We start from the raw sequence: 24,481 nt of genomic DNA, 5'->3' as shown, positions 1-24,481 counted from the left end.
AACACATGATGCAACTCGGACTCATTCAACACATGATGCAACTCGAACTCGCTTATGAGTGGAGCTGGAGGTTGTTCACCCCTAATTCAGGCCAAGCAGCACCGCTTTTGAGATAACTTCCGATTCTTCGTTTCACCAGGTGGGTTGCGGGCGGAGAAAAGCGGAATTTCAAGGGAAAGCATCTGACAGAAAGACCAAATGAAAATTTTCAACTGAATGATATTACCAGCGTATCGTAACTCGAGAACACCATTTGGCTGACATCACAAGGAAAGAACAATTTGATCGCCAACTTTGACGCCGTAGCGTCTGCTTTCGAAATCAACATGTCGCATCAGAAGAGAGGGAGAGAGGAAGAGTAAACGTTACGGTGCAATGGTCGTCCCGTTTGCCATCTTTTTTTACACTTATTCCTCATTATTGAGCTGCCTAACCCGCCGGTAACTCAAAATCTACAGGCAAAACAATAGTAGACATCCGAGGGAAAGAACTGAGAGAAGCTCGACTTTTTAACGCTTTTCCTCTCATAATTCATGTGATTCACAATCTCGTGTGAAAATCTCCTTCATAGTTCCTCCTCAACAATGACCTTCATGTTGTATATTCGGCATTGATCTTAACATAGTCATAGCTGAGGTCGCAGCCCCACGCTCGACCACTGCCTCGGCCTTTTCCTGCAATCAGAAGCGTAAACGTCACTTTCAAGGACTGAAATTAAATGGAACTGATTTTGTTGGTTCCGCAATCAGGGCTGCGTATTTACCGATGGTGATGTGAATATGAACTGTTCCATGTGTGTCTCCTGCCTGCTTGAGGTATGCACTAGCTGCTTCCCTGGTAGACCAACTTCATCATTAGGAAGGGTTGGAAAGACTGATTTTCATGGCACATGCTTGATTAGCAATTAACGCAAAGCAATGCAGGCTTCACATTCACCAACTTGCTGTAACTTACTATATTCAGAAATAATGAACGTTCTGACCTGTCAAAGGGCAGAGGCTGGCCTCCTTCCATCAGAAGAATTTCTCCCAAAGATATACGAAGGTCATTGGGATTGAAGGGGATCCCAGAATAGCCTGCTGCACAAGCAATACGGCCCCAGTTTGGGTCTCTGCCGTATACTGCTGCCTGCATAAAAATGTATATGCCGTACAAAGATGATAAGTTTTCAGAGGAAGAAGTTATTGGAACACATCGGCAGATACCTTAACAAGAGAGGAAGATGCTACTGAGCGTGCTATCTTTGATGCATCAACTTCATTGTTGGCGCCAGTAACAGTTACCTGCAAATCAGCTTATTTAGTTATTTATGGCTTGGAGAAATTCAACCAAGTGAACAGACGTGAAGGAATAAGGAAACTAACTATATATATGGGTGCATTTAGGTCACACATGGATATGCATAAAGTGTGACCGTAAATTTTTCTTACCATGCTCTTATGAAGCAAACAGTCAGTATGACCTATAATTCTAATCGAACATTGCTGAAATTGTCGTGTGCTTTTTCTAACTTAATTGTAAACGTAAAATCTTCTTTTCAATATCCTTTTGCAGAGAAATTTATTTATGACGTTCTCCTCTATAGGCAACCACACACTTCTGCAGATGTAAAGTTTTTTACCACATGCAAATACAAAAGCATTTTGCAGAAAAACGTTGGACATCGCTTGAACAGAAATAAAAAAGCAGATTTATGCTTTTTCATTTACAGTTGTGTTGTACAATAAAGGACATGGTTCTTGGCTTTCCAAATGATAAGCTGAAGAAAATGTGACATGGTTCGACTAAAAAGTTCGCTGATAATCTGGACGCAAAACCATAAAGGGCACTTCTCTTTTAGCTTTTAAGAAATAATTGGAGATATTTTAATCTCAAACAAGTACTCTTTTATTGAAGATTTTAGTCATCTGGACCTGGTTTTGAAAAACTTTCACCCATTTTAATATGTGGAGATTTTCATTCTTGATATCACATGGGCATGGTAAAGAAGCAGAACAAAAGATTAGAGAAGACAAGTGATGCATATTATAAAACTCAATGATGTTGTCAGCGTTACTCAATTGGAAGCAATCAAATTTCTCAACATGTTGAACATGTTACCAATAACACTAGAAGGCGAAAGTGAAACAAACATTTATTTTATATAACTTATCCTCAATTCTACTAGATTTTACTTCTCAACTTGCTAAACAGGAAAGAAAAGTTTCAAAAGAGGATGCAAGAACCATTAGAACAAACCTCAATCAAGCATGTTGCGCCTTCACCATCTGATGCAATTGATTTTGCTAGACCTTGCATAACCTGATAAAAAATGAGTAAACAATATAAGTTCAACCCAAATCCACGCATACAACCACAACCCAATTATGACCTTTTTTAGTTTAAAGTTTTATTGCCTAATTTAGTTTAGATCTTTTCTTTTCTAAGATGCTTTCTCAGTTCTAATATCCAATCATGAATGACATATCTACAAGATGTAAGCTATCATCCTTTTAGTTGATGTTATCACGGTTTGCTAATGCAGAAGCACAAGTATTATTCCATTATCATGAGAATATCCTCAAATTAGATCAGAAGTAAAAAGGACTTTGGATTTTACTCTTACTACATGCCCTCACTAGCGCACAAATAGGGTAAGAATCCTATTCTTACCCTACCCATGTGGAAATTTTATTTGGATTAAAGTGCCTCATGGACTACAACTATCTACATAGCCAGACTCTGGATCTGAGTTGGAATAATTCAAAGTTCAAACAAGCTCAAGTCCATGTCACTTTTGGACATTGCAGGGTTCACGGTGACGGGGTTCTTGTTCACAGGCACAGCTACATTCTTGAAGCAGTTACAAGAACATAGTGAACAACAAAGTTGAAAGATGTTTCAGTACTTTAGCCCTGTATGGGGACGTCCTTCATTTTTCCTTTTGCTCTTCCAACAGCTTAGGACTTAACACTGCTTTCTGATCCCTCAAAACCATAAGCCTACAACTTTTTCCTAATTTTTCATTACTTGATGGTAGTAAAAGTCATAGCCACAAATATCATTCTTGGGTCCTTATCGGTGAGGTTGTTCTCGGGTATTTATCGGCAAAGTTGTTCTTTTCGGGGAAATCTCAAGATTTTTTTTTAAAAATAAAAAAAATCAAAATGTTAAGTAAAAATACAAGAAATGAAAAACTATAAGTATTGTATTGCATTTAAAAGCTCAAGCTATATACCCAAAACAAGAGGAAATAAAACAATGAAACAATTTGAAAAAAATAAAAACAGAAAATGAAATAAAAAATAAATAGCGTTTTTTCAGTATATTACGATATTTTCAAAAATATTGCAATATTTGTGGCTGTGGTAAAAGTTAATAAATTTTATCTAGAGGAAGACTTTTTTTTTTCAGAGAACTGCAGAGCATCCATCTAGTGCATTTTTACATACACATGAACCTTCGGATGATTTACCAATTATCACATCATATACATCATTGTGGTTGGAAAAACTAACCGTGTCAAGACATGTTTGTAATTGATGAGCCTCAGGGATGTCCAATGAAGAAATCTCCATCGATCCAGCTATGCCACTAGCCAGCGCAATTACAGAATCATTGGTACTTGTATCACCATCTACCTACAAGGAGACTAATTCATAGTAAGTATATCTCAGCAAGAATTTAAAACAACAGTTAAGACTTCTGTGAAAACCGAAGGACTCAATCAGTACCCATCAGTTTCTATGAGCAGATCGATTTTAGCCTTTTTCTCTTCTTTGGTTATAGCTTAAATTTTAAAGATGAAAACTGGTAGCTCTATATGAAGCTAAACCCCTTTCTCGGGTCGATCAGAAGGCTGGGGTTAGGCTGATTCCTGCCAGGTTATGGTAAGAGATGAATTCAGATATTAAATTCATGACCCCAACCCGTTCGGAAATCCTTAATGCACTTCCTTGGCATGTGACGGAACAGTTGTTCATCCTGAAGCTAAACAACGGTGATGTGCCTAATTAGACCTTACTTGCTCTGGGTCAACTTTCCTACTCCTAAGCATTCATTTCTCCAATAGAAAAAAGGGAAAGGGTGTGTTCCATTATCAAACCATTGATCTCAATCCAGGTCCATCTCCTCTAAACATACATAATCATACAGTACTTCTCTTGAGAATTGGAGTGTCGATAGTTTCATTCCTTCATAGCAATTTATCTGTTACAATTTTGTTTTGGTCCGCAATCCACATGCAGATGAATACTAAACAATGCACCAATATTAGTGCCTCCATGTATTCAACATTAATATATGCAAGTGCAAATATATCCTTACTGTTATTTGGTTGAAACTCCTGTTGACTGCTAGTTTTACCATTCTTTGCCAAACATCACTAGCAACCAGTGCATCAGTTGTTATAACCTGGAATTTTAAACCATTAAAAAAATTAATATCGTACATACAACCAGTAAGCTCCAAAAGGGGCCCAACTAATTACACAGGAAAAAGAGGAACGTTTGCATACACCAAGCAAGGTTGCCATATTTGGGTGAATCATTCCAGAACCTTTGGCCATTCCACCTATCTTGATACTGGCACCTCCTATCTAAAATAAGATAATTCAGCAGAACAAACTCCATAAGCTGCAAAGCATAACAAAGAAAAATAAATTTGAACGGCAGGTGTCCTTGTTCCTTAATTTTAATTGCCAATATACGAATAATGTACAACAATTCACACAGCAGAGATAATGCAGAGTTAATTTACACCTCTGTTTCCATTGCTATGCTCTTGCTGACAAGGTCAGTCGTTGTGATGGCCACTGCAGCAGAATCTCCACTGAATGGATAAACAAATCATCGGTAGTGAATGCTTTAAAGTATCAGGAACTACAGAAACAGAAGATGACTAGAGACATGAGCCATCAAAACACAGGTGTAAATACATTGCAACAGTGAGTAGTTAAATCAAATGTGCAATTGGCTGTACTTATGTTGAACCAGGTATCCTGGGTCCAACGAAATTGCAGTAACTACCACTTCCAGTAACCCCAAAAAGGGCATAATAAAGCAGAATAAAAGCCATCAGATACACACACACACATATAAAATTCCAATTCCTGAAGAAAAAATTTAAAAGAAAAGCAAAATCAAATTATGACCTACAACTTGGGCTATCGTGGTAAATTTTTGGGAATGTGAAGTACAATTTTAAGCAATAAATAGCAAATAAAAAATTGTAATCAATAATCGGAAATAGAAAACTAACTGATTACCCTCTTGTGGTTGGTGACAATGAATTGACCAGCTTTGGAAGTGATTTCAGAAGGGCTTCCTGCACAGGAAAATATTCTTTCATGTGAGAAGGAGAAAAGTTTCAGGAACTTCATATCAACTTATATAAAAAACATAGTGGGTTAACCTAGCTAAAACTTCTACCTGTGGAACAGGCAATCAGTTATTATTAGGTGACCCAGATAATTGCGAGAGCATTTCTGAACCACTGCAACATAAAAGAAACAAAATGTACGGTATACCTTCTTTATCCTTTGACCAATTACACCAGTTGATTCAATCAATACTTCTTCAGATTTCACTTGGAGAGCCTGCCGAAGTTAATAAAAATTCAGTGCTCAAACATGAAATGAATTCCATGAACATGTAAAGGGATATCAGAAAGAAAAGAGGGGGTTCCAGACTTATAAATAACACCACCTTGGCAACTGCTGCGGCACATTCTATGACATCTTCATAACCTGCATCACCCTAGAATGGAGTGGAAGCCTTTCTTAGTAACCAGATTATGATATTCTGTCCACATTGCTGTTGAATCATCAATATCAAGGCAACTACAAATAATGAACTAGACCACCATAATCCCCATATCGAAATCAGATGCAATTACATAAGAAATACTGCAGTATGAAACATTTTGAATGGTGATGATAAACCATAGCAAGATGGTTACCGTTGCAGCATTTGCTTGGCCTGCATTTATCAATACAGCACGAGCCTGCACATTAGTTTGTAAAAGCAAATAGCTATCTCAGGATAACATTTTTGGATTTCCAATATTAGTAAGGGAATTGCAATGTGAAATAGACGGAGAGAGAGCAAGAGAAAATGAACTAGCTGAATTACGTAACGTACAGTTTTTGAGTTACTCAAAACATGCCGACAGTACAGAACAGGTGCCGCTGCTACAACGTTCGTGGTAAACGCACCTAAGCAGGAGAGAACAGAAAAAACCATTATCTACCAGTCTCCAGGCAAGACATTCATAGCCATCAGATAGTATCATGGCTGTACGTGCCTAAATATCATATATATATATATATATATATATATATACATATATATATATACATATATATATATATATACATATATATATATATACATATATATATATATATATATATATATATATATAGAGAGAGAGAGAGAGAGAGATGCGACGCACACACACCTGCCACAACTGAATCAACGTCGCAGGTGACGAGGGCGAGGTCCGGTTTCTCCCCTTTGGCACGTAGGCCGCCGTATATGCCTGCAGCTTTGAATCCTTCTGCAGCAGTAACGCCACCAGGAACCTGCAACTCCAAACCCCAAGTAGTTCAACAACTTGCCATCTCTCGCGAAGACGCAGCATCAAAGAGGAAGTACCGGAAATTGCTATAAAATCTAAAAATTCAATGGCTTGCAGCCATCTTGAGCAATTTTATCTTCGATGTTACCAATTCGAATTGCAGAGTCAATACCGGACACCATAACCAAACCAGCCGTGCAGAGCATATCAAAGGAAAAATCAGACCAAACAGATCGACCACTCGAGATAGCCAGCACAATTGTTAAGTACGAAGCACAGTATGGACTATGGACGATCCTAACACTCTACAGAACCTGCCTGGGTAAATTTCTTCGAACTTGATACTAAAAGAAGCTCATGAGCACATAAAAACACACTGCACACAATTTCCCCAAGCCACATTTTCCTCTCTTTCTTCCACAACATCAACATAAAACCAAAGCAGTCGTCTAGAACGAACGCTATTATCCACATTCGCATAAACACTCATAACGATACTGCAACAACCAAAAGAGGAAAAGGGTAAAATAAGAAGAACAAAGCTAACTCCCAGAACCTGCTTCCAAGGGCCGTCGGGAAGAACGATGGGAGAAGCAGGTATATAGTTCGCCGCAGAGTCGTCAACCGACGCCCGAACCCTAATTCTCGTCCTCATCTGCGAGAAAAACAAACTCTCGCTAAGGAAACTGACCAAGGAGCACGCGAGCGAGAGAGAGAGAGAGAAAGAGAAAGTGTGTGTGTGTGTGTAACCTTCCCGCGGAGCTTTACATCGGAGAATGGGACGGAGAAGTTCTGGTGTAGGATGCGGGAGATCTCGGCAGCCATCAGAGAGAGAGAGAGAAGCCGGAGGATGGAGGTGGGCCGGACAAGGGAGGGAGAGAGTGGCTGTTCCCTCACTATACTTTTTTATTCCCTCCAGTTTTTCGATCGGCTTTCGTGCTTTGGCGGGACCCGGTGAGGAGGGAAGACCGCTCCACGACAACAATCCCTTCAAACACGTTCACCCCGCATGAACGAACCGGCTCGGTTTTGATTTAATAATCTAAAAGAAAACTTAAAAAAAAACTTTTAAATCTCAAATTATTTGTAATTGGGATTGAATTGGCGATCTGATGAGAGAACGAAATCATCTTTTTTCTTATTTCAAGATCTCTAAGGCTGATTCGAAATTTGACTGAGAAATGAAACACACTCAACATTTTACATTAGAATTTTGTTTTGATGATCAATATTAGCTTGTGTCGTTCAAAAGTTTATAAGCTCAAGTATCTCACTAGTGGTGTTTCTGTTCCATTACTTTTGTTAACGAATCAGAACCGGCCTTAACCGTTAGTTGGGATTTGACATATTAGACACCGGGAATCAATTTTGGGCCTCAACTTTTACAATTAAATTGAATTTATAGTAAATATTTTTTGTTTTACTTTTTGTAGTAAAAAAGTTTAAACTATTACAGATTTAATCTAATCTGCATCAGCAGGCCCTGTTATCCTACTTGATGAAAGGTAGGATGAAATGCTCCTTCTGTTTACCTAAAAAATATGTTATTTGCCACTTTTTTATTCAGTAGAAGGCTTCAAGTATCCAAATTCAACTACATGTGCTCAGATAGGAGTTCAGGGTTGGATCTGAGGGTGGCATTTCTCATTAGCTTTGATTAATCTTGAAAGGCCTGCAGAAAATACGAATAGCAGGAGACCTCTTGTAGCTTCACTCGCCTTCCGAACAATATAAAACTCTTATATAAAATCCCGTTGATTTGACAAAAAAAAAAAAGGACATAACATAAGAAAGCACATAGGGTTCGTGGTAGACCTTTCAATTGAAGAAAGTTCAGAGGTCAATACTTATGCATGTCAAGGCCATTAAACATAGTAAAGAAGCATTGTGGGGTTTATCAAAAGTGGAAAAAACAAATTAACAATAACCTAGATTTGAATCCGTGACATAGGTAGAAAACTTTTTTGGAGGGGCACTCAGATTTCCATATTCAAAGGAACACTCATATATATATATATAACTATATAAGAGAGCAAATATTCAAATATGTTACCATGAAAATAAAGAAGCATCGAGGGGCAACAGCCGATACCAGCCTATGTGTGGCCCTGCCACTGACTTGAAGCAATGCAATAGCAAAATTTACAACTGAATTTTTCAAATTTATTTTTTTACTTCTGAAACTCTACTCGTATAGATATAACCTTCATATTTCAAGGCCTAAAAGCCAGCTAGGGGATCACCATGATTGAATTTGTAAATAAGCTTCTACAAGGATAAACAGCAGATCAATGGTACTCCATCACGAAAGTAGTTCAAATCATTTGGACTACTAGTCTCGTCCATGAAGATCAAAGATTAATAGTAATCATACATATTTGGTATAATTACATGATACTTGTTTGATTACATAGCACCTCATTCCGACTCGCCTAATAGAAGCACGTCGCTGTAAGCAGTTGATTTGTTATTCTCTAAAATAAAATAAACCTCTTATCACTATAATCTCCTCCATTTGTTAATACCCTTCCAAGGAACGAGCAAAATCAAATGAAACAAACACGAAAAGGTGGTAGAGTAAAAAATTGCCGAGTTAAACCCTTTGTTCTCTTAACTTCCATACAATGCCCCCCTCACTATATATCCCCTTCTTAGCTGGTGCTGATTTTCAAGCACAAATTATGGTTCATGAGTAACTAAACTTCTAACAAAATAATAACAGGAGTAGTGAACAAGCTTGGCCGTGTTTTTGTTCCAAGGATATGAAGATTTAGATAAAATAGAAACATTTTAAATCATTCTTACACTGTAAGTCTTTGTTTTCTGGTGTTCAACCACACCACCCAATGGTTTTATTTATCCTGAAACCTGCTTCAGAAGGATTGGGCTCTGGAGGTGGTGGTGGTCTTGGCTCCCGAGGCTTAGCTGGATCGACAAAAATAACCCAACCATCCAAAAATTTTGCATTCATACCCTCACGTGCATTGGTGGCTTCCTCTTCCGTTGCATATCTCACAAAACCAAAACCTTTGGACCTTCCTGAAGCTCTATCAGTAATGACTTTTGCTGCCATCGTTAGTTTGCAAATAAAACCATCAAGTTTCAGGGCCTGTAAGTCATATGAGAGGTAATCCACAAGGCCAAAAAAAAAAAAAGGAAAGAACAAGCATACCTTCAAGAAGTTGACCAAAGGGAGAGAAGGCCTCTCTTAGCTTTTCATCTGTTGTTAATCTTGAAAGGCCTGCAGAAAAGATTCCAACAACCATCAAGTTAGCAAATTAACGATACTGATCCATTTCTGGACATGCAAGGACCACGGAAAGCACTAAAACTGAAATGAAGGAGATAAGATCTGAAGGGAAACGACGGTAAAGAGATGCGGCAACTGTTATACAATCAAATGCAGAGATAACAGACAGATCAGCATCTAAAGATTCTAATTTCCTAACTATGAAAAATGCATCCCAATATGTCAACAAAATTATGACAAAACTGCAAGCCAATCAGCCCCTTGCAAGGGACTGAACAACTTCTCAATGCCAAGTTTCGTATCTGTCTCAAGACAATCTTGGCCCTAAGATCACCTGAATGACCATTAATCAAAAACATGAATTATTTCATGAAAAGACCATTTGATAAATACAGGAATTCAATTGAATAATGGTAATTAGGCTGTAGTATTGAAGACATGCTCATGTACTCCTTTATCGACTGCTTCACTGAACTGTTCAATATCAACCATCAAGAGAAATCTTTGCACTGCTTGTCAAGTATCTGAAAAAAGTTGTGACTATTTTCACAAAGCTTCCTTTCTCATGAGATCACAGGTAATTAAGGTGAAAAAAAATTTAAACATCCATGATAAGAAAGGAAAATTGAAAAACAAAAGTTGCTGCCCTAGGAGATGTACCTCTAAATACATTCCATCTGTTTTAACATATTTGTACCAGACAACAGGAATGAGAACGCCAGTTTCAAGTTGACCATCAAATGAAGAACAATTCCATCTCGCTTATGATCCAAAGGCAAAAACGTATGTTAACCCATATAACAATTTTTCTTGTTGTGGGCTGCTCTTTAATTGCGTTTTGAAAATAGATTAGCTTTACCGTGTCTAGTTTTGGTTGCCTCTCAACATAAAAATCCATGTACCCCATCTTTAGGTCTTCCATAGCTTCAGACTTATGATAGATAACGTGCTACTTCAGACCGAATTTTATACTACTTCCAAGTTGGAGGCTCAGCTAACTACTAGCAGGTGCATGAAATCCTTGTATGCAAGAAATTATACCTAGCAGCTAACCACCTAGCCAGGCATATGTGGTTCTTCTACGCAATAATTTGGACATGTTAATAATGCTTGAAATACCAATAATGTACTTACTTTCTGTTGTCAGAATAACATGTGCCTCAGCTCTCGAGAATCAAATGATGTAACTCAAGGAGATCAAAGCTTTGGATCCCAGTTGTTAGTTCCAATGAAATGGATGCAAGGAAATAGGTTCCCAACCCTTTATTGCACAAAAATATCTATGTACAGCAAGAAATAAGGATGCAGAGCATCAAAACAATAAGAAACCAGAACAGTAAGAAGCCAAAACAGATGGCATCCAACACGGCCATCTCACAGACAAATGAAGAAGCAACAGTGAACCCCCCCCCCCCCCTCCCCTCATTTTACAACATCTACCAGAACTTTCATATTAGAAATCAGCAGGAAAGTGCTTCACTGATCTACATCCTTCTGTCTCCCCTTCCACAATCCCCTAGCTTCTAGACAGCCCTTTAATCTTCTTTTCCACCCATCATTGTTTGTTAGCATCATAATAGGGGCCTGACTACCAACCCTCCAGCCAACACCACATGCAAGCATAGCCACCTCTGCCTCATCGTCACCATTGCTAGCCACCCAATAGTTTGTAGCCTTATTCCCCGGCAGCCAGCATCACAACAGCAACGACCAATCCGACTTTGCCCACTGGGCCACTACAACATTCACTATCTGAATCATATCTAATGTATCCCTTGTTTCTTCCTGCTCGGTGCAGAGTCTGCAGACCAAGTAGAAAGAAATCCACAACTTTACAAATCCTCCTTACCCTCCTTCCTATTGAGAAATAAGAAGACTTTTTTACAGCTTTCCATACTGTCTTGCTAAGAGATTGAATTTTGTTATCCTTCCATCTGTCATGGAATAGCATGTTCCTCACCCCTAAAAGCTTCCAACATACAACCGCAAACACTACTTTCCAGCATCTGCCCATCCAAGTTTAATGAAACTTAACCTGGAATCAATGTTTCCATTCTTTTTTAACATACTGTGTCTGTCAGGGAATTCTATATTTTCCAATTCTCTTAATCACTCAGTGTCGTACCTTACTGCAACACTACATCTAATCAAAATGTGGCCATAGATTCCTCCACTTGCTTACAAAACAGTCATCTGTTAGCAAGGCAAACTTTCACCTTTTTCAATCAATACATTGTCAGCTATTTGTTACCATAAGCCACATATAAGAACCAAGCCACTCTAGGTGGCACACCACCTTCATTCACAGCCCTCCATCTATACCTCACCCCTCTCGTTCTTGTGGTTTCTAAATATTCCTTAGGCTTCCACTTCTTAACCTCGGTGGACGCAACGTACTTCATTAGGCTAATTAGTAAAGGATATTCGGCAAAGATCTTCAACTCCCTTATTGACTAAAATCATTGAACCCCTATACCTGTTATGAGCGTAAGCTTAAATTTCCTGAACAATGTCATATTCTGTTCCTGTTAACTTGGACAACAATATTTCATCACCCCATTTATCAACCTGGTGCTCAACTTTCCTACAATTTACCACCCTCCACACCATTTTCTCTTCTATTAACTTCCAACCTCATCCCAAACTCTTCCAACAACCTGATTCCTCATATCCCATAAGCTCTTCGACTATTTGAGGCATCTATTGGGGCCACATGCACAATCCTGCTAATAGATCTCTCTTTCAATCTTCTTAGTTACAGTCGTTAGCTATTCCTGTTCCAATTCACCTTTCTCCTGAGAAACACAGGATGGCAACAGGACAAAACCAAGGCCTATGAATCATCAACCCAGTCAAAACTGTTCCTCACAACTGACTTGGCATGGTTACTACTCCCAGGCCCCACGGTAACTTTCCATGAGCAGTCGTTTAGATTTCTATCAGCCAGATGGTCAATTGGCTAGAGCAAAAGTAGCCTACAAGCATTGGCAGGAACAGGAAGCAACTGGTGCCTTCCACTAGTAAGATCTCTTTCCTGTAACATATACTCTCCTATATAAACTGAGTGTTGGACAGGGGATACACGCCAGTAAGATCCCTTTCCTATAACATATGCTCTCCTCTGCAAACTAAACGCTGGAAAGGGGATACACTGCCTACACAAACTTATACAAGAGCATTTACACAAGCCTCTGTTCCAGTAAATATTTTCCACCTTCGGTTTTGGTACTTGTGAACTGACATGTAAGCTAAACATGCATATCAGGCCAAGAATTATACTTTCTCTAGTTCACCTGCGCAACTGGTGTAATAGCCTATAGGCCTGGACTCTGGAAAGGTTCCTTTATATCATAAACAAAGACCACGCTCTAGGTTTACAAAACACTCCTCAAAATCAGCCAACAATGCCACGACCCACTAATTACCAGGTGGGCTCCTGGGTGAAATAAATCTTTAGAAGACAACCACCTACCCAACATCCCAATATGAAAAACATGAATAGTCAAAAACAAACTAATGAAGCACGCCGACAAAGAATACCATGGAATTCACACATAAACTATCATGTCATAAGGTACAGATCATGCCACCATGAATCCTAGCACAACCCACTTTTAACCATCCGTATCATCATGACCTAACTCGACTACACAGCACTATTTTCAGTTCAATTAAAATGGCAAATAAACCAAAAAGTTGTAGTTATCCGGCGTGCCGGAACCATACGAAGGGGGGAGTAGATTGAAATCTAAGCTGTCTTGCTCATAGTAAACAAGTTTGCAACTTTCTGCGTCAAATTGGACAAATAACAAAGAGATCAACAAAAACCATGGACTACCTAAGGGAAAGACGGAAGGCTAGGAGATGTTATAGGGGTGTCCATAAGGAGAAGAGACTATTACCGCTAACGAAGAGCTTCGTCTTAGAGACCAGAGACGAGTTAAAGCGAACGGGAGAAGAGAGTGGGGCGAACGTGAGAGGAGTGGAAGATGACGACGATCTGCAGAGGACTCTGCGGAGGGAGGCGGAGAAAGCCATTTGGAGAAGCGAGGAAGCCAGCACCCCCGACGATGTCCGCTCCGCCGCTCTCTCACCGCCGCGGATCCTGTTCGACGCTCTACGCTTCCAACATTATTAGGGGAGGAGTGAAGTGGGTAAGCGCAGCCAGACAGGCTAGACTCAGCTGGGCTCGGTCTTCGGTGTTGGCTCAAGTTGGTGCACCCGGTCAGGTTTAGATCGAACCCGAGCTCGTCACCCACAGCCCCTCTGCTAGCCCTACTTGCTTATCTTTTGATGGGCAATCTGGGATTGGGCAGATGCTTACGAGGCAGTGTTAAATAGCAACTTTTTGTGGTTTTCTAATTTTTTAATCAATTTCTAAATTGGCTATTTGGATGACAAGGCAAAAGCCATGTTTTGTTTTTTAAAAAAATGATTTTTGTTTGAATGGCAAAAAAACTGAATTATAAACGCAATAAAAGCTGAGTTGAGTGAATGAGTAAACCACAAAACTGCTTTTTGGTTGGACGCCCTTGAAAGCAAGAAAATATTTTACCTGGATAAATTTCACCTTGTGTACTGAACACCTTCTCGATATTGTTTCACCTCGAGAAGGAACAACATTATTCATGTGTATAACTGGGTAGCACGGATTAAATGACCACTTTTCGTATGAATAAGTTTGTGTTTCCCACCTCAAGGGGTGGTAGTGCACTGGGCGACAAGGTGGTATTGCTCTTCTAACGGCTTGGTTCGAGTCCTTGGAGCGACCACTGTCACGTCCCAGCGCGCGCCACTTTCTGACCCGTAAAAGGACCCGACGTAGCTCTGTGAAAACCCTAGGGGGCGGGCACAGAGGGGGGGCCGAAGGTCTCTCTTAGGGGCGGTGGCAATGAACCGCTCACCCTTAAATAAAAAAAAAATTGTGTTTCCTTATCACCGAAAATAATGTGTACTTGTGTGCACGTTATTGTGTTTTTTCGTTCTATTATATAAGCTTTAATAATCGATTGAAACTTTAATCACCTTCTGATTGAATAGATCGTTTTAGTACCATCACATTTAGAACAATGCGTTTCACAATAACTAACGGTCATACGGTGTGGTGGTGCCTATAGCACAGGCAAAGGCATGTGTGGGCAATTGCCCACACAAAAGTGTTTATTTTCATATTGAAACTTTAGGGCAGTTTTTCTCATTGGCATGCAAGTCTTCCTTTACAATTTAAAATTATATAACTAATGCCCCTTTAATTAGAATTTTCTGGCTCCAATCTTGACTTTGACCTACAGTTTGCCTGTAGTTTAATGTAGATAAGCAAAGAAAAGAAAGACGATGACTTAACGTGTTTCGAATTTATTAGATTGATAGACATAACCTACTTATGAAGCCCCCAAAAAGAAGAACTTATGAAGCCCCCAAAAAGAAGAGAACAAAATATCTCGTTCCTCATCATTCTAACAGCAAGAATCAAACACCCGACTAAAGATCATCAATAGACATGGTGCTCCATGTTTGTACCCAATATTTCACAAATCGATGGAACTTGTTGCAACTTACTAGTGCATTGAAGCATAGCCCGGTGTTTCCCTTGGCTTAGACGCATGTGGATTGAGTTTATAAAAATAACCATAACCTTTCCTATAGCTCTCCAATGTGGAACCTTTTTAATACAAAAATTATAACATAAATAGGAATACCATATCTTACTTTAGTAAACTTGAGTAAGGATATAGTTTTTCTCTCAATTTGTATAAAGAGAAATAGATTCATTCGTCCTCAAAGCCGGGGTGCAAGCTAGTAGGCAGCCAATTTCACTATTTCGAACTCTCGTGGCGTCAAAGAGGACTCTTTGTGTTACAAAAGGAAGGCACCGATATGCAAATAGTGCATCGCGGAACACTTATCATAAGGCACCATAAAGTAACCCTAGACCTTGGAAGGACAAGGGGCAAGGAGGAAACTTCCGCTTTCACTTGGGCGGTGGGATTAACTTCTTGCTCACTCCAAATAGTTTCATTCATGAATTTAACTTTCATGACTGATACGAATTAATTATGATAACAATAAATTTGTTTGGTTGCAAGTGAGTGGAAAGGAGAACAGGAAGATAGTTTCATTCATAAACTCAACTTTTATGATTGGTATAAAATAATTACGGCAAAAATAAATGTTTCTTTTGCAAACAAGTCAGTAGAATGGAGAACAGAAGCTCCCCATCTTTCTTGGTACTTGTCCATGGTAAGCCACAGGCCAAGTGAATGTAAGGGAAGAAGAAGAGCTTTAGAAGGCGTACAATCTAATGAACAAAGAATTTTTCAATCAATCAATGCAATGATGAATGCATCAACTTAACTATAACTCCAAAATGAACAAGAATTTTTATTTTATGTTTCAGATTCTTGTAAACGTGCCTCAAAATCCGAAAACCATGGGTCTTGAACCCCAAAAAATAGTGAGAAAACGCTCTGGTGCTACAGAGCACGAGGCAATCATGTGCATGTGTTCACATTTTGGAGCATGAAAACTTAGTGAATATTTTTTCATGTGCATGTTTTTTAGGGTTCCATGATTGGCTACTACATTTTCCATGCATTTTCTATTATTGCTTCTCTTTGGGTGTGCGTGTGCTTGCATGTGGTAGTTTTAAGAAGATAAGCATGCCATTAATGCCTTCCTTTCCTTTGCACCGAGTCCGACGATTCGGTTAATATATTTTTTGTAATTCTAAGATTCCCTTGGATTCAACGGGGAGAAAAAAGTTCATAAATTAACAAACAAAGAACTAAGATCTAAAACATTAGCTGAAAAAAGACTAGGTCTGTGACCAGAAGTCTTTATAGGGCCTCTTGGGCTGCCACTATATATATATATATATATATATATATATATATATATATATATATATATATATATATATATATATATATATATATATATATATATATATATATATATATATATATAGAGAGAGAGAGAGAGAGAGAGAGAGAGAGAGATATGAAGCTCTTCCAAATTATGTCAACAGACGCACTCCGGGTTATGCTTCAATGCACTACTTAAGTTGTCACCAAGTTTCATTACTTTTGATTTGAAGAATATTGGGTACTGCCGCATTCACATTGAGCAGTTTCGGTTTCAACCTCAAAAAATTAAGAACTTAGACTACCAACTACTCATCAATATATCAATAAAACAATAATAAAATACTTTTTACATTTTTCTTTAATTTGTATGAGATAAAACATGAAAACAAATATTAATTACAACACTATGTATAAAACAAATATTAATTACAGTATAAAAAGTAAGTTCCGGTAAAGTCGGCAGGAAAAACTTAAGATATTGTGAGATTGGATGTTCTATATTAATCTAATTATCAAGTTACTTGCTAGTCGCACCAAGAAAAAAACAAGTGAAAAGAGAAGAGGAGAGAAAGGTCGAACCTCGTGAAGGCACCAAAGTAAGGATTTTTAATAAGATTCAAGCATCCCGCACGACCCGTTTGAGTCCCCTTATAAATGCTGGTCAGGACGTGAGAAAATATGCCATATTTTTAAATTTCAATTTCCGATGTCACCCCAAAATAGCCCCACCCCTTTTCAATTTTTTCTTAAAATTCAAATTTTTTTTCACTACATATGAGTTCTTTTATATCCAAGTTCTTTGTTGAGATTCATATTTTTCTCGACAAATAAATTTGTCAAATTAATCATGCAATTATTACCAACGTTGCCAAAAACTATATTTTTCAAAAACCGCTTTTTGCAAAAAATATACTATTTAGAAAATATTATACGCAAAAAATGTAGTTTTATCATTTGAAATTTAAGATAAATAAAGAGACCAAAAAGGGGAATCTCCTAAAGCTTAGGGCCTTCAAGATTCAGGAAATTTGCTGTAATGGCGGGGGAGCGCCAGGTTAGTTCGGTCATGTGGAGGAGCCACCGGCCCTATATAAAGGCCCTCATGCATCTCCATGTGGTAGTAATTTCCTTTGTGAGGACGTAAGGAAGGAGGGATGGCGGATAGGCACCAACGCCACCAAAGAAAGCCGTCACAGACGGTGTTCACCTTCCCTGACAACCTCGCCGGGTTCGAGCCACCCCCCTCTGTCCTAGGCGAGACCCCGAACCCGGGCTCGAGCAAGCCGGTCGACGCGGCGGCCAGCCCTCACGTCAGCTCGGCTCCTTCCTGCAGCGAGTTCCAAAAGAAGGGTGGAATCAACAAGTAGTAGTTAGTTCTACATATGCTGTAATCTTCTTTGATCAATAAGAGTAGTTCTTTTTTGTTCTTCTAACTTGATCTAATATGATGCTTGGGGAACATCCTGATGTTTGGGGAACTAGGTATGTCCATTCCAAGGGCATGTTTGATGGCCTGGGGAAGTTGTTTGAGATAATAATATCCTCGACAACTTTCTCCACGATAAGAAAAACCTTTTTCTTAGGTTCCATTTTTCTCCCTACCTTTTTCAGGCGGAAAGCCCTCTTCACTGTCAAGAACCTGAAAGGAAGAAGCAAACGACAGACATCTTCACCTCCGGTGAAGAATGTCTCGTGAATCAGACGTTCGCCGATGATATGAAGGATTTATTATTTAGATGATAAGCTTCGTAGGGCATGTGCCCCTAGAAACCCCACGTATCTCCCATATGGCTACGGAGCCATCAATATATAAAATATAAATAAGCAAATTTTAGACCTAGTTGCGAATACGAGTTCGTTTATTTGGTCTCATTTCTGGTCCCGCAAAGGGCTAATGCGTCGTCCTTTATTTGGCTACAATAAATAACTAAAGATACCAGCCAATATAGAGTTGTTGTGGCTTTATGCGCCCATGTGATAAAAGGGCATTTACATTATATTATTAGATACATATTATTATAATAGATAGTATAAGAGCACCATATTCTTATTTCAGAAAACATAGCGTAATTGTGGAAATTATTTCTAATTTCGTCAGTTTTCATCAGTCTTTTTCTTCTTTGAAAAAAAAAATCATTTTTGTTGAAAAAGATTATGAAGGTTGATTGTAGGAAATTCGCCATGATGAATTTGCTTCTAAGTTCCAATTTATTTTAAGGCCATGCAAAAAGAATTGTGAGCTTGAAAAAGTGTATAATTAACCTTGAAGTATAATTCCATGTTGCCCCTAAACATATGAATTTGGAAAAGGAAACCGTCAGATATATGCTAAGTTTGAGTTAAGAGTGTCCAAATTTTCTACCCTTTCTTTTTCATAAAGAGATTAAATAGGCCTCACTTTATTGCCTTTTCACTGGAAAGATGAGGAAGGCTAAAGAGATACATTTATTTCATTGATGGACCTAACTGGAGAACATTAAACTCTCAGCCTGGACTGACTTGTAAAGGAACCGGAATTATATATTTCGATTCGTTGTTTACTTGAAAGAGTACAGATATTTATAATTTTGCCTAAGTTGGGCAACCTGGATGGACAGTGCAAACGGGAACGGACCATAAGTTGGTTGAACAATTCAACCTACTCTCACACCAACTTAGGGTTTTTGGTTAACAGTTTTGGTTTTAACTCAAAAAAAAAAAAAGAAATTAAAAATTATAATAACCAATTATTTAGCAACATTTTTATAATAAGCTTTGAAGATCCCTTTCAAATTTTAATATAAGTAAAATTAAGTAAAAAAATGTCGAAAAAAATCTTTTTTAAAAAATAATATTAAAAAAAGCCTTCGAAATGCCGGGTTTTTATTTTATAGGGTTCAATCAAATAAAGAGATTCTTTTCACAGCGGATACCACTTGTTGTCAGGTGGCTGGTAGCATCCACCGGAAAAACTCATTAAATAACCTGTTCGGCTCCTCTTGCGACTTTCATTATAAATTCATTGTATTTTGCCATTTTAATTGTGGCTACCATATTCCATGGCTCATTTTTTATGTCATTTCATAATTTCGTTTGCATTGAACAAGTATTGTAAAAAGTGGGTTCCTCCAAAATTTATTAAATAAATCATTTTTTAGAAAAATACGTAAAAACTATTTGAAAAATACATAAATCTTATAATATTTGAAAAACAAGTAAAAGCGAACTGTATTTGCTCGACTTATAAATAAATTACTTTGTAGCCAAACGGCGTCGCTCTAAAGGGAGTGGATTGAAGAACGCTAGATATCAATCACTGTTATTAAAATAAAAAGTGAATCGAATCTAAATTTTTTCATTATTAAGAACTAAAAAACTAGAAAAAAAATAAATGTAATTGAAACTTTAAAACCTACAAAGAACCAATAATCACAAACAAATATGAATGAAGAGATGGATCCAGATCCAAGGTCCATTAAAACCAGCACGGATAGACGAATCGAATCGTGTGTCATGGATTCAATCCAACATAGCGGTTCAAACTCACTCAGACCCACTTTTTACACCCGCGTAAGATTGTCGGGATCTTCACCTTTTATCGTTGCTGTCTTGAAATCGCCACCGTTCATTTAAGAAACGGTAGCGCCGCTCATAAAACGCCGTAAGTAATAAAACAAATAACCTCTCAAAGGGACCTCAAAATTAATGAATTTTTTCATGAAGATCATACATTCCGTATAGTTGTCAAATACCGGCTTATTTTATTTCGCTTCTTTAAACATACCTATTAAATGGAAGACATAAATAGCTTTTCCCCTCTTTCTTTCTCGAAAAATCAAGCAAATTGTAATTTTAAAAAGTATGTGAGTAAAAAAAATTTGACATTTCATAAGAAAAACAAACTTTAAAATGGATTCGTAGAAGGAAGGCCTGCAAACTTTCACGCTCTCTCCTCTTAAACGGAACATGTCGACTTCGGCCTTCTTAAAGTTAAAGTTGTGGAATGAAAAGCTTTCAGAATATGAGCCTCATTTCTGAAATTATGCCTATAAACAAAGGTACTTCCAAAAAAATTTTCATTCTCAGTTGTCACATCAACTGATGTAGCTCTTTTGAGCTACAGTTGATGTTGAAAAAATAAAAAATGGGACTCCATTTTAGTAGTTTACCATAAATTAAATGTTATTTATTGTAGTGTTCCACTCTTAGGTGAAATGCTATAATACCCAGGTCTCCCTCTTTACCACAACATAATTTTTAAAAACAAGCCTCACATTTTATGAATTTGAATGGAAATCATAGTTTACTTCTGCTGGCATAATTCTCATGTTTTTCTTTGGGAATAAGTCAAGGTGTGTTAGTTTTGGTTCTTTTGAGATTTTATAATGAGGCATCTGCGCCACATTGGTAATTGGTCATTTCAAAGAGGGAAAGTAGTTGTTTATTCTACATATAAGGAAAAGAGTGTTACTTTTTACAGACAGACTTTCAAGTATTCTCCTACTTTCAGTATTTTAGAAAACTGGAAACAAATTGACCCTTGCTTTATTAGTATTTTAGAAAACTTCCTGATGCTGTTTTTTTTTTTTTTTGTTTATTGTGGCAAGGAATAGTATAAATGTTATACAACATGATGGGACCACCTTTATACTTTTTATAACCAGAGAATGCATTAGTAGTTTTGTTAAAAAATTGTTAGATTAGATTTTTTAAAGAAAAAAAGGAGGCAGAATTAAATTAACATTGGAATCAGAAGCTAATTAACAATGACAGAACCATGTTTTCATTGATACCCCAAAATCACTCTCTTAGTGTCTAATTTTTGTCAGACCTCTTGCTTTGATTACATGTTCGCTTAAATTGTTCACAATGATTTATCCAAATCTTCAATTTGTAAGAGAGAAAGAAGTAGGAATGTCAATATATTTGATTTGAACAAGATATCTGGACCGAACGATCTTGAAAACATTTTCATTAGATGTGAAAAAAATTTAATATCTTATTAAAAATCTAGTTCGAACTCAAATTTAAAGAAAGACATTTAGGAGGTGAAAAGGAAGAATTTTACAAAAGTTTTTTTTTTAATTTTTACCTTGTCCTTTAACGAAGTTGAAAAATATTATCAAGATGAGACCCTATTTAGCAGTTATTTTATTGGCAAAAGGTTGCTCGCTGATAATAATTTTTAAAAAGTTTAAGCCCCGTTTCTGAGTTGGTATGAAAAGAAGTTGGACCCCAGGTGAGAAAATCGATGAAAACAGCGGAAAAATAGAGGATGAAGAAAAGGGCCTATTTTTTAGGGTTTGCTGAGGGCCGTCTGTGATCCATTTTCTGAGTCCCCCTCCTCACGACCACCACCCCCTAGATTTTCTGCGGGATCGATCGGATTCCTTCTCCCTCCCTTTATTGTCTCTCTCTCTCTCTCTATTTCTCCGGACGACCATCGATCCTTCGTCCCCCCGATAGGATCTGAAGGAGTGAGGTGAGCAGAGATGGTGAGTCCCCACTTGCACATCACTCTCCCTGACCTTTTATCGTTTCTATTTTCGTTTCGTGCAGTCGGGTTCCATTTCCTTTCTCTTTTCAATGTTTCCCCATCTTGGTCGTGTGTCTCTGTGTTTTCTTTCTTCGATCTGCTTATGATTTCATGTACGATCTCGCGGGATCGGATCTGTGTGTTGTCGACAGATAGATTGGATGGTTTTCTTTCATTCTTGATTTTGTTTTGACTTGGTGGTATTGCTTCTGCTGTAATTTTGAGGTTCTATATGGCGGTCCATCCTTTTCTGTCAAGTTGATTGTCGGTAGGTAATTGAGAATGGTTTTTGTGTTTCCCCTTTTATTACGTTCGGGAATTTTAGTTTTGAATCCATTTGGAGGTACGATTGGGCTTGATTTGAAGATTTGTTTTTCTTAGTTACTTTGATGGTTGTGTTTAAAACATTTGACTCTAGTTGATCTGGTTTGACCTTAGATCTTGTTTTGTTGTAATTTAGGTGCTTTTGGCTTGTTTCATGTTTGGTTCATTTGGGATTCGGTTTTCTTAATTTGGCGCGCATGTGTTTCGGATGTCCTTCCGTTGTTGTTAATGGCACCGCACTTCTTCTTCTTCTTTTTTTTTGGGTGTTTGCTATCTACGTTGTGTGCGGGAGCAATTATTCGATTGTTGTATTGTCATATAGATGCAGAAGAATCATGGTAGCATACAAAGATCGACTTGGTATTCTGGTGTTGTCGTTAGTCCAGCATCTTAAATAAATTGATGAATTGTTGATATCGTGTATGAGTTGGTTAATGAGTCCCTTTGTTCTTGTTCCTGTACCGTTTGGCCATGATCTCGGTTAATGTTAGGTTGTATTATGATCAAGCCTCCTCAAAGATAATTGCCGGATTCTTCTGTCTATAATAATTTGGTGAAACTTTTGGAATGTTTACGCTTGCGGATGCTTGTAAATGGGTTTCTGAGTTTCTCCTTGTTTATTAGAGTTATTATTCATATAACGAACAGTATGACACACAATCGTTATCGTTTTCTGCTTATAGGCAAATGCAGCTTCAGGAATGGCAGTCAGTGATGACTGCAAACTGAAGTTCTTGGAATTGAAGGCAAAAAGGACCTACCGGTACGTTGTCTTCAAGATTGAGGAGAAGCAAAAGCAGGTCATTGTCGAAACGCTTGGAGGACCAACTGAGAGTTACGAGGATTTTGCTGCAAGTCTTCCAACAAATGAGTGCCGATATGCTGTTTATGATTTTGATTTTGTAACTGAAGAGAATTGCCAGAAGAGCAAGATTTTCTTCATTGCATGGTAATAATATGCATCTTCCTGCCAATTCGGACGTGGAGATTTTATTGACGTTTTGCTGTGATTACAAATTTCTTTTCTCAGGTCTCCAGATACCGCAAGAGTGAGGAGCAAGATGCTGTATGCTAGCTCAAAGGACAGATTCAAGAGAGAACTTGATGGCATCCAGGTTGAATTGCAAGCAACAGATCCTACTGAGATGGGCCTTGATGTTTTCAGAGGGCGTGCAAACTAAACCTTGTTACTGTGGTTCGAGTATGTGCTGCAGTCTTTGCAGTGAAGATTCCATTCGTACAGTTTGGATACTTTTAAGTAAAGTGTTAATATTTTTGTGGGGTGTGGCTTCACTCGATATGCTATCTGCTCGTTGATTTGGATTTACAGTACAGCACTTCTTGTGTATGTCTTTGAAACTATCTTGACAGTTCTCATACATTTTATGACTCGGTGTTTGTGGAACATACATGAAAGTGGGCCTTACTTGTCGAATACGGTTTGCATTTGATTGTTTGAATTTGGTGGTGTGCAGCTGCTTGTGCCCTTGGAAGCAGCCATGTTACTCTGAGATGGCCGTGAATGGTTGAATACCTTTTTTCCTTTTCATTTTAATTGAGAAACTTGATTTGGCGATGCTGGCTCGTATTGATTATTTGCAGTGATAGTGCTTTATGTAAATTTTACAGAGTTAGTGCTGAATCCTGGTTTACTTTATGGTTCTTCTGAGTTACATCTCTGCTACTGCCTTCTTGAAACCCTACATATTTGTTCTGCATATCAAACATATATATATATATATATATATATATATATATATATATATATATATTGCATATCAGATTTTGGCGTGTCTTCTTTGTGATACTATGAAATCAAACAGCATATTGTTGCAGTTTTGGAGAAGTCTAGACCTGCCTATTTTGCATGTCGTTCCTAGTGTATGTTAAATGAGCACCATGACGAATTGAACCCTTGATCTCCAACTTGAAGATCGAGTTGGACGCTCTATTCAGCTGAATAAAACT

General features: G+C 37.9%; 3 protein-coding genes across 3 annotated transcripts; 1 reads left to right on the top strand and 2 right to left on the bottom strand.

Moving 5' to 3' along the window:
* Positions 1-199: 199 nt before the first annotated feature.
* Positions 200-7,467, bottom strand: LOC116255835 (arginine biosynthesis bifunctional protein ArgJ, chloroplastic). Its single transcript, XM_031631881.2, has 17 exons — positions 7,309-7,467; positions 7,115-7,213; positions 6,439-6,562; positions 6,120-6,193; positions 5,938-5,982; positions 5,685-5,735; positions 5,507-5,575; positions 5,246-5,304; positions 4,740-4,809; positions 4,496-4,576; positions 4,306-4,392; positions 3,498-3,620; positions 2,239-2,301; positions 1,206-1,283; positions 983-1,128; positions 764-834; positions 200-674 (listed from the first exon to the last, which is right to left on the bottom strand). Exons 1-17 carry the CDS (start codon positions 7,381-7,383, stop codon positions 592-594), a joined length of 1,398 nt encoding a protein of 465 aa, XP_031487741.1. The 5' UTR covers positions 7,384-7,467; the 3' UTR covers positions 200-591.
* Positions 7,468-9,128: 1,661 nt separating this feature from the next.
* On the bottom strand, positions 9,129-14,021 carry LOC116255841 (organelle RRM domain-containing protein 2, mitochondrial). Its single transcript, XM_031631891.2, has 3 exons — positions 13,711-14,021; positions 9,731-9,799; positions 9,129-9,624 (listed from the first exon to the last, which is right to left on the bottom strand). Exons 1-3 carry the CDS (start codon positions 13,844-13,846, stop codon positions 9,389-9,391), a joined length of 441 nt encoding a protein of 146 aa, XP_031487751.1. The 5' UTR covers positions 13,847-14,021; the 3' UTR covers positions 9,129-9,388.
* Positions 14,022-21,939: 7,918 nt separating this feature from the next.
* LOC116255842 (actin-depolymerizing factor 1) lies at positions 21,940-23,948 on the top strand. The gene is made up of 3 exons (XM_031631892.2): positions 21,940-22,148; positions 23,197-23,462; positions 23,544-23,948. The coding sequence occupies exons 1-3, from the start codon at positions 22,146-22,148 to the stop codon at positions 23,692-23,694; spliced, it is 420 nt and encodes a 139-aa protein (XP_031487752.1). The 5' UTR covers positions 21,940-22,145; the 3' UTR covers positions 23,695-23,948.
* The last annotated feature ends 533 nt before the right edge of the window (positions 23,949-24,481 follow it).

Source organism: Nymphaea colorata, chromosome 6 (genome assembly GCF_008831285.2).
Source record: "Nymphaea colorata isolate Beijing-Zhang1983 chromosome 6, ASM883128v2, whole genome shotgun sequence".
Taxonomy (NCBI): Eukaryota; Viridiplantae; Streptophyta; class Magnoliopsida; order Nymphaeales; family Nymphaeaceae; genus Nymphaea; species Nymphaea colorata.
Note: the sequence above shows the minus strand (reverse complement) of the source record. Positions and strands in the feature narration are given on the sequence as shown.

Bases quoted from the DNA above. Each gene is read 5' to 3' on its own strand.
- LOC116255835 (XM_031631881.2), bottom strand. From the start codon at position 7,383: ATGGCTGCCGAGATCTCCCGCATCCTACACCAGAACTTCTCCGTCCCA. The intron at 1,284-2,238 runs GTTTGTTCTAAT...GCTGATTTGCAG, and splicing joins GCGCAACATGCTTGATTGAG to GTAACTGTTACTGGCGCCAA. The intron at 835-982 runs GTCAGAACGTTC...TTGGTCTACCAG, and splicing joins CAGCCTCTGCCCTTTGACAG to GGAAGCAGCTAGTGCATACC.
- LOC116255841 (XM_031631891.2), bottom strand. From the start codon at position 13,846: ATGGCTTTCTCCGCCTCCCTCCGCAGAGTCCTCTGCAGATCGTCGTCA. The intron at 9,800-13,710 runs GTAATAGTCTCT...TCTTTTCTGCAG, and splicing joins GACGAAGCTCTTCGTTAGCG to GCCTTTCAAGATTAACAACA. The intron at 9,625-9,730 runs GTATGCTTGTTC...TAACGATGGCAG, and splicing joins CTTTGGTCAACTTCTTGAAG to CAAAAGTCATTACTGATAGA.
- LOC116255842 (XM_031631892.2), top strand. The intron at 23,463-23,543 runs GTAATAATATGC...TTCTTTTCTCAG, and splicing joins AAGATTTTCTTCATTGCATG to GTCTCCAGATACCGCAAGAG.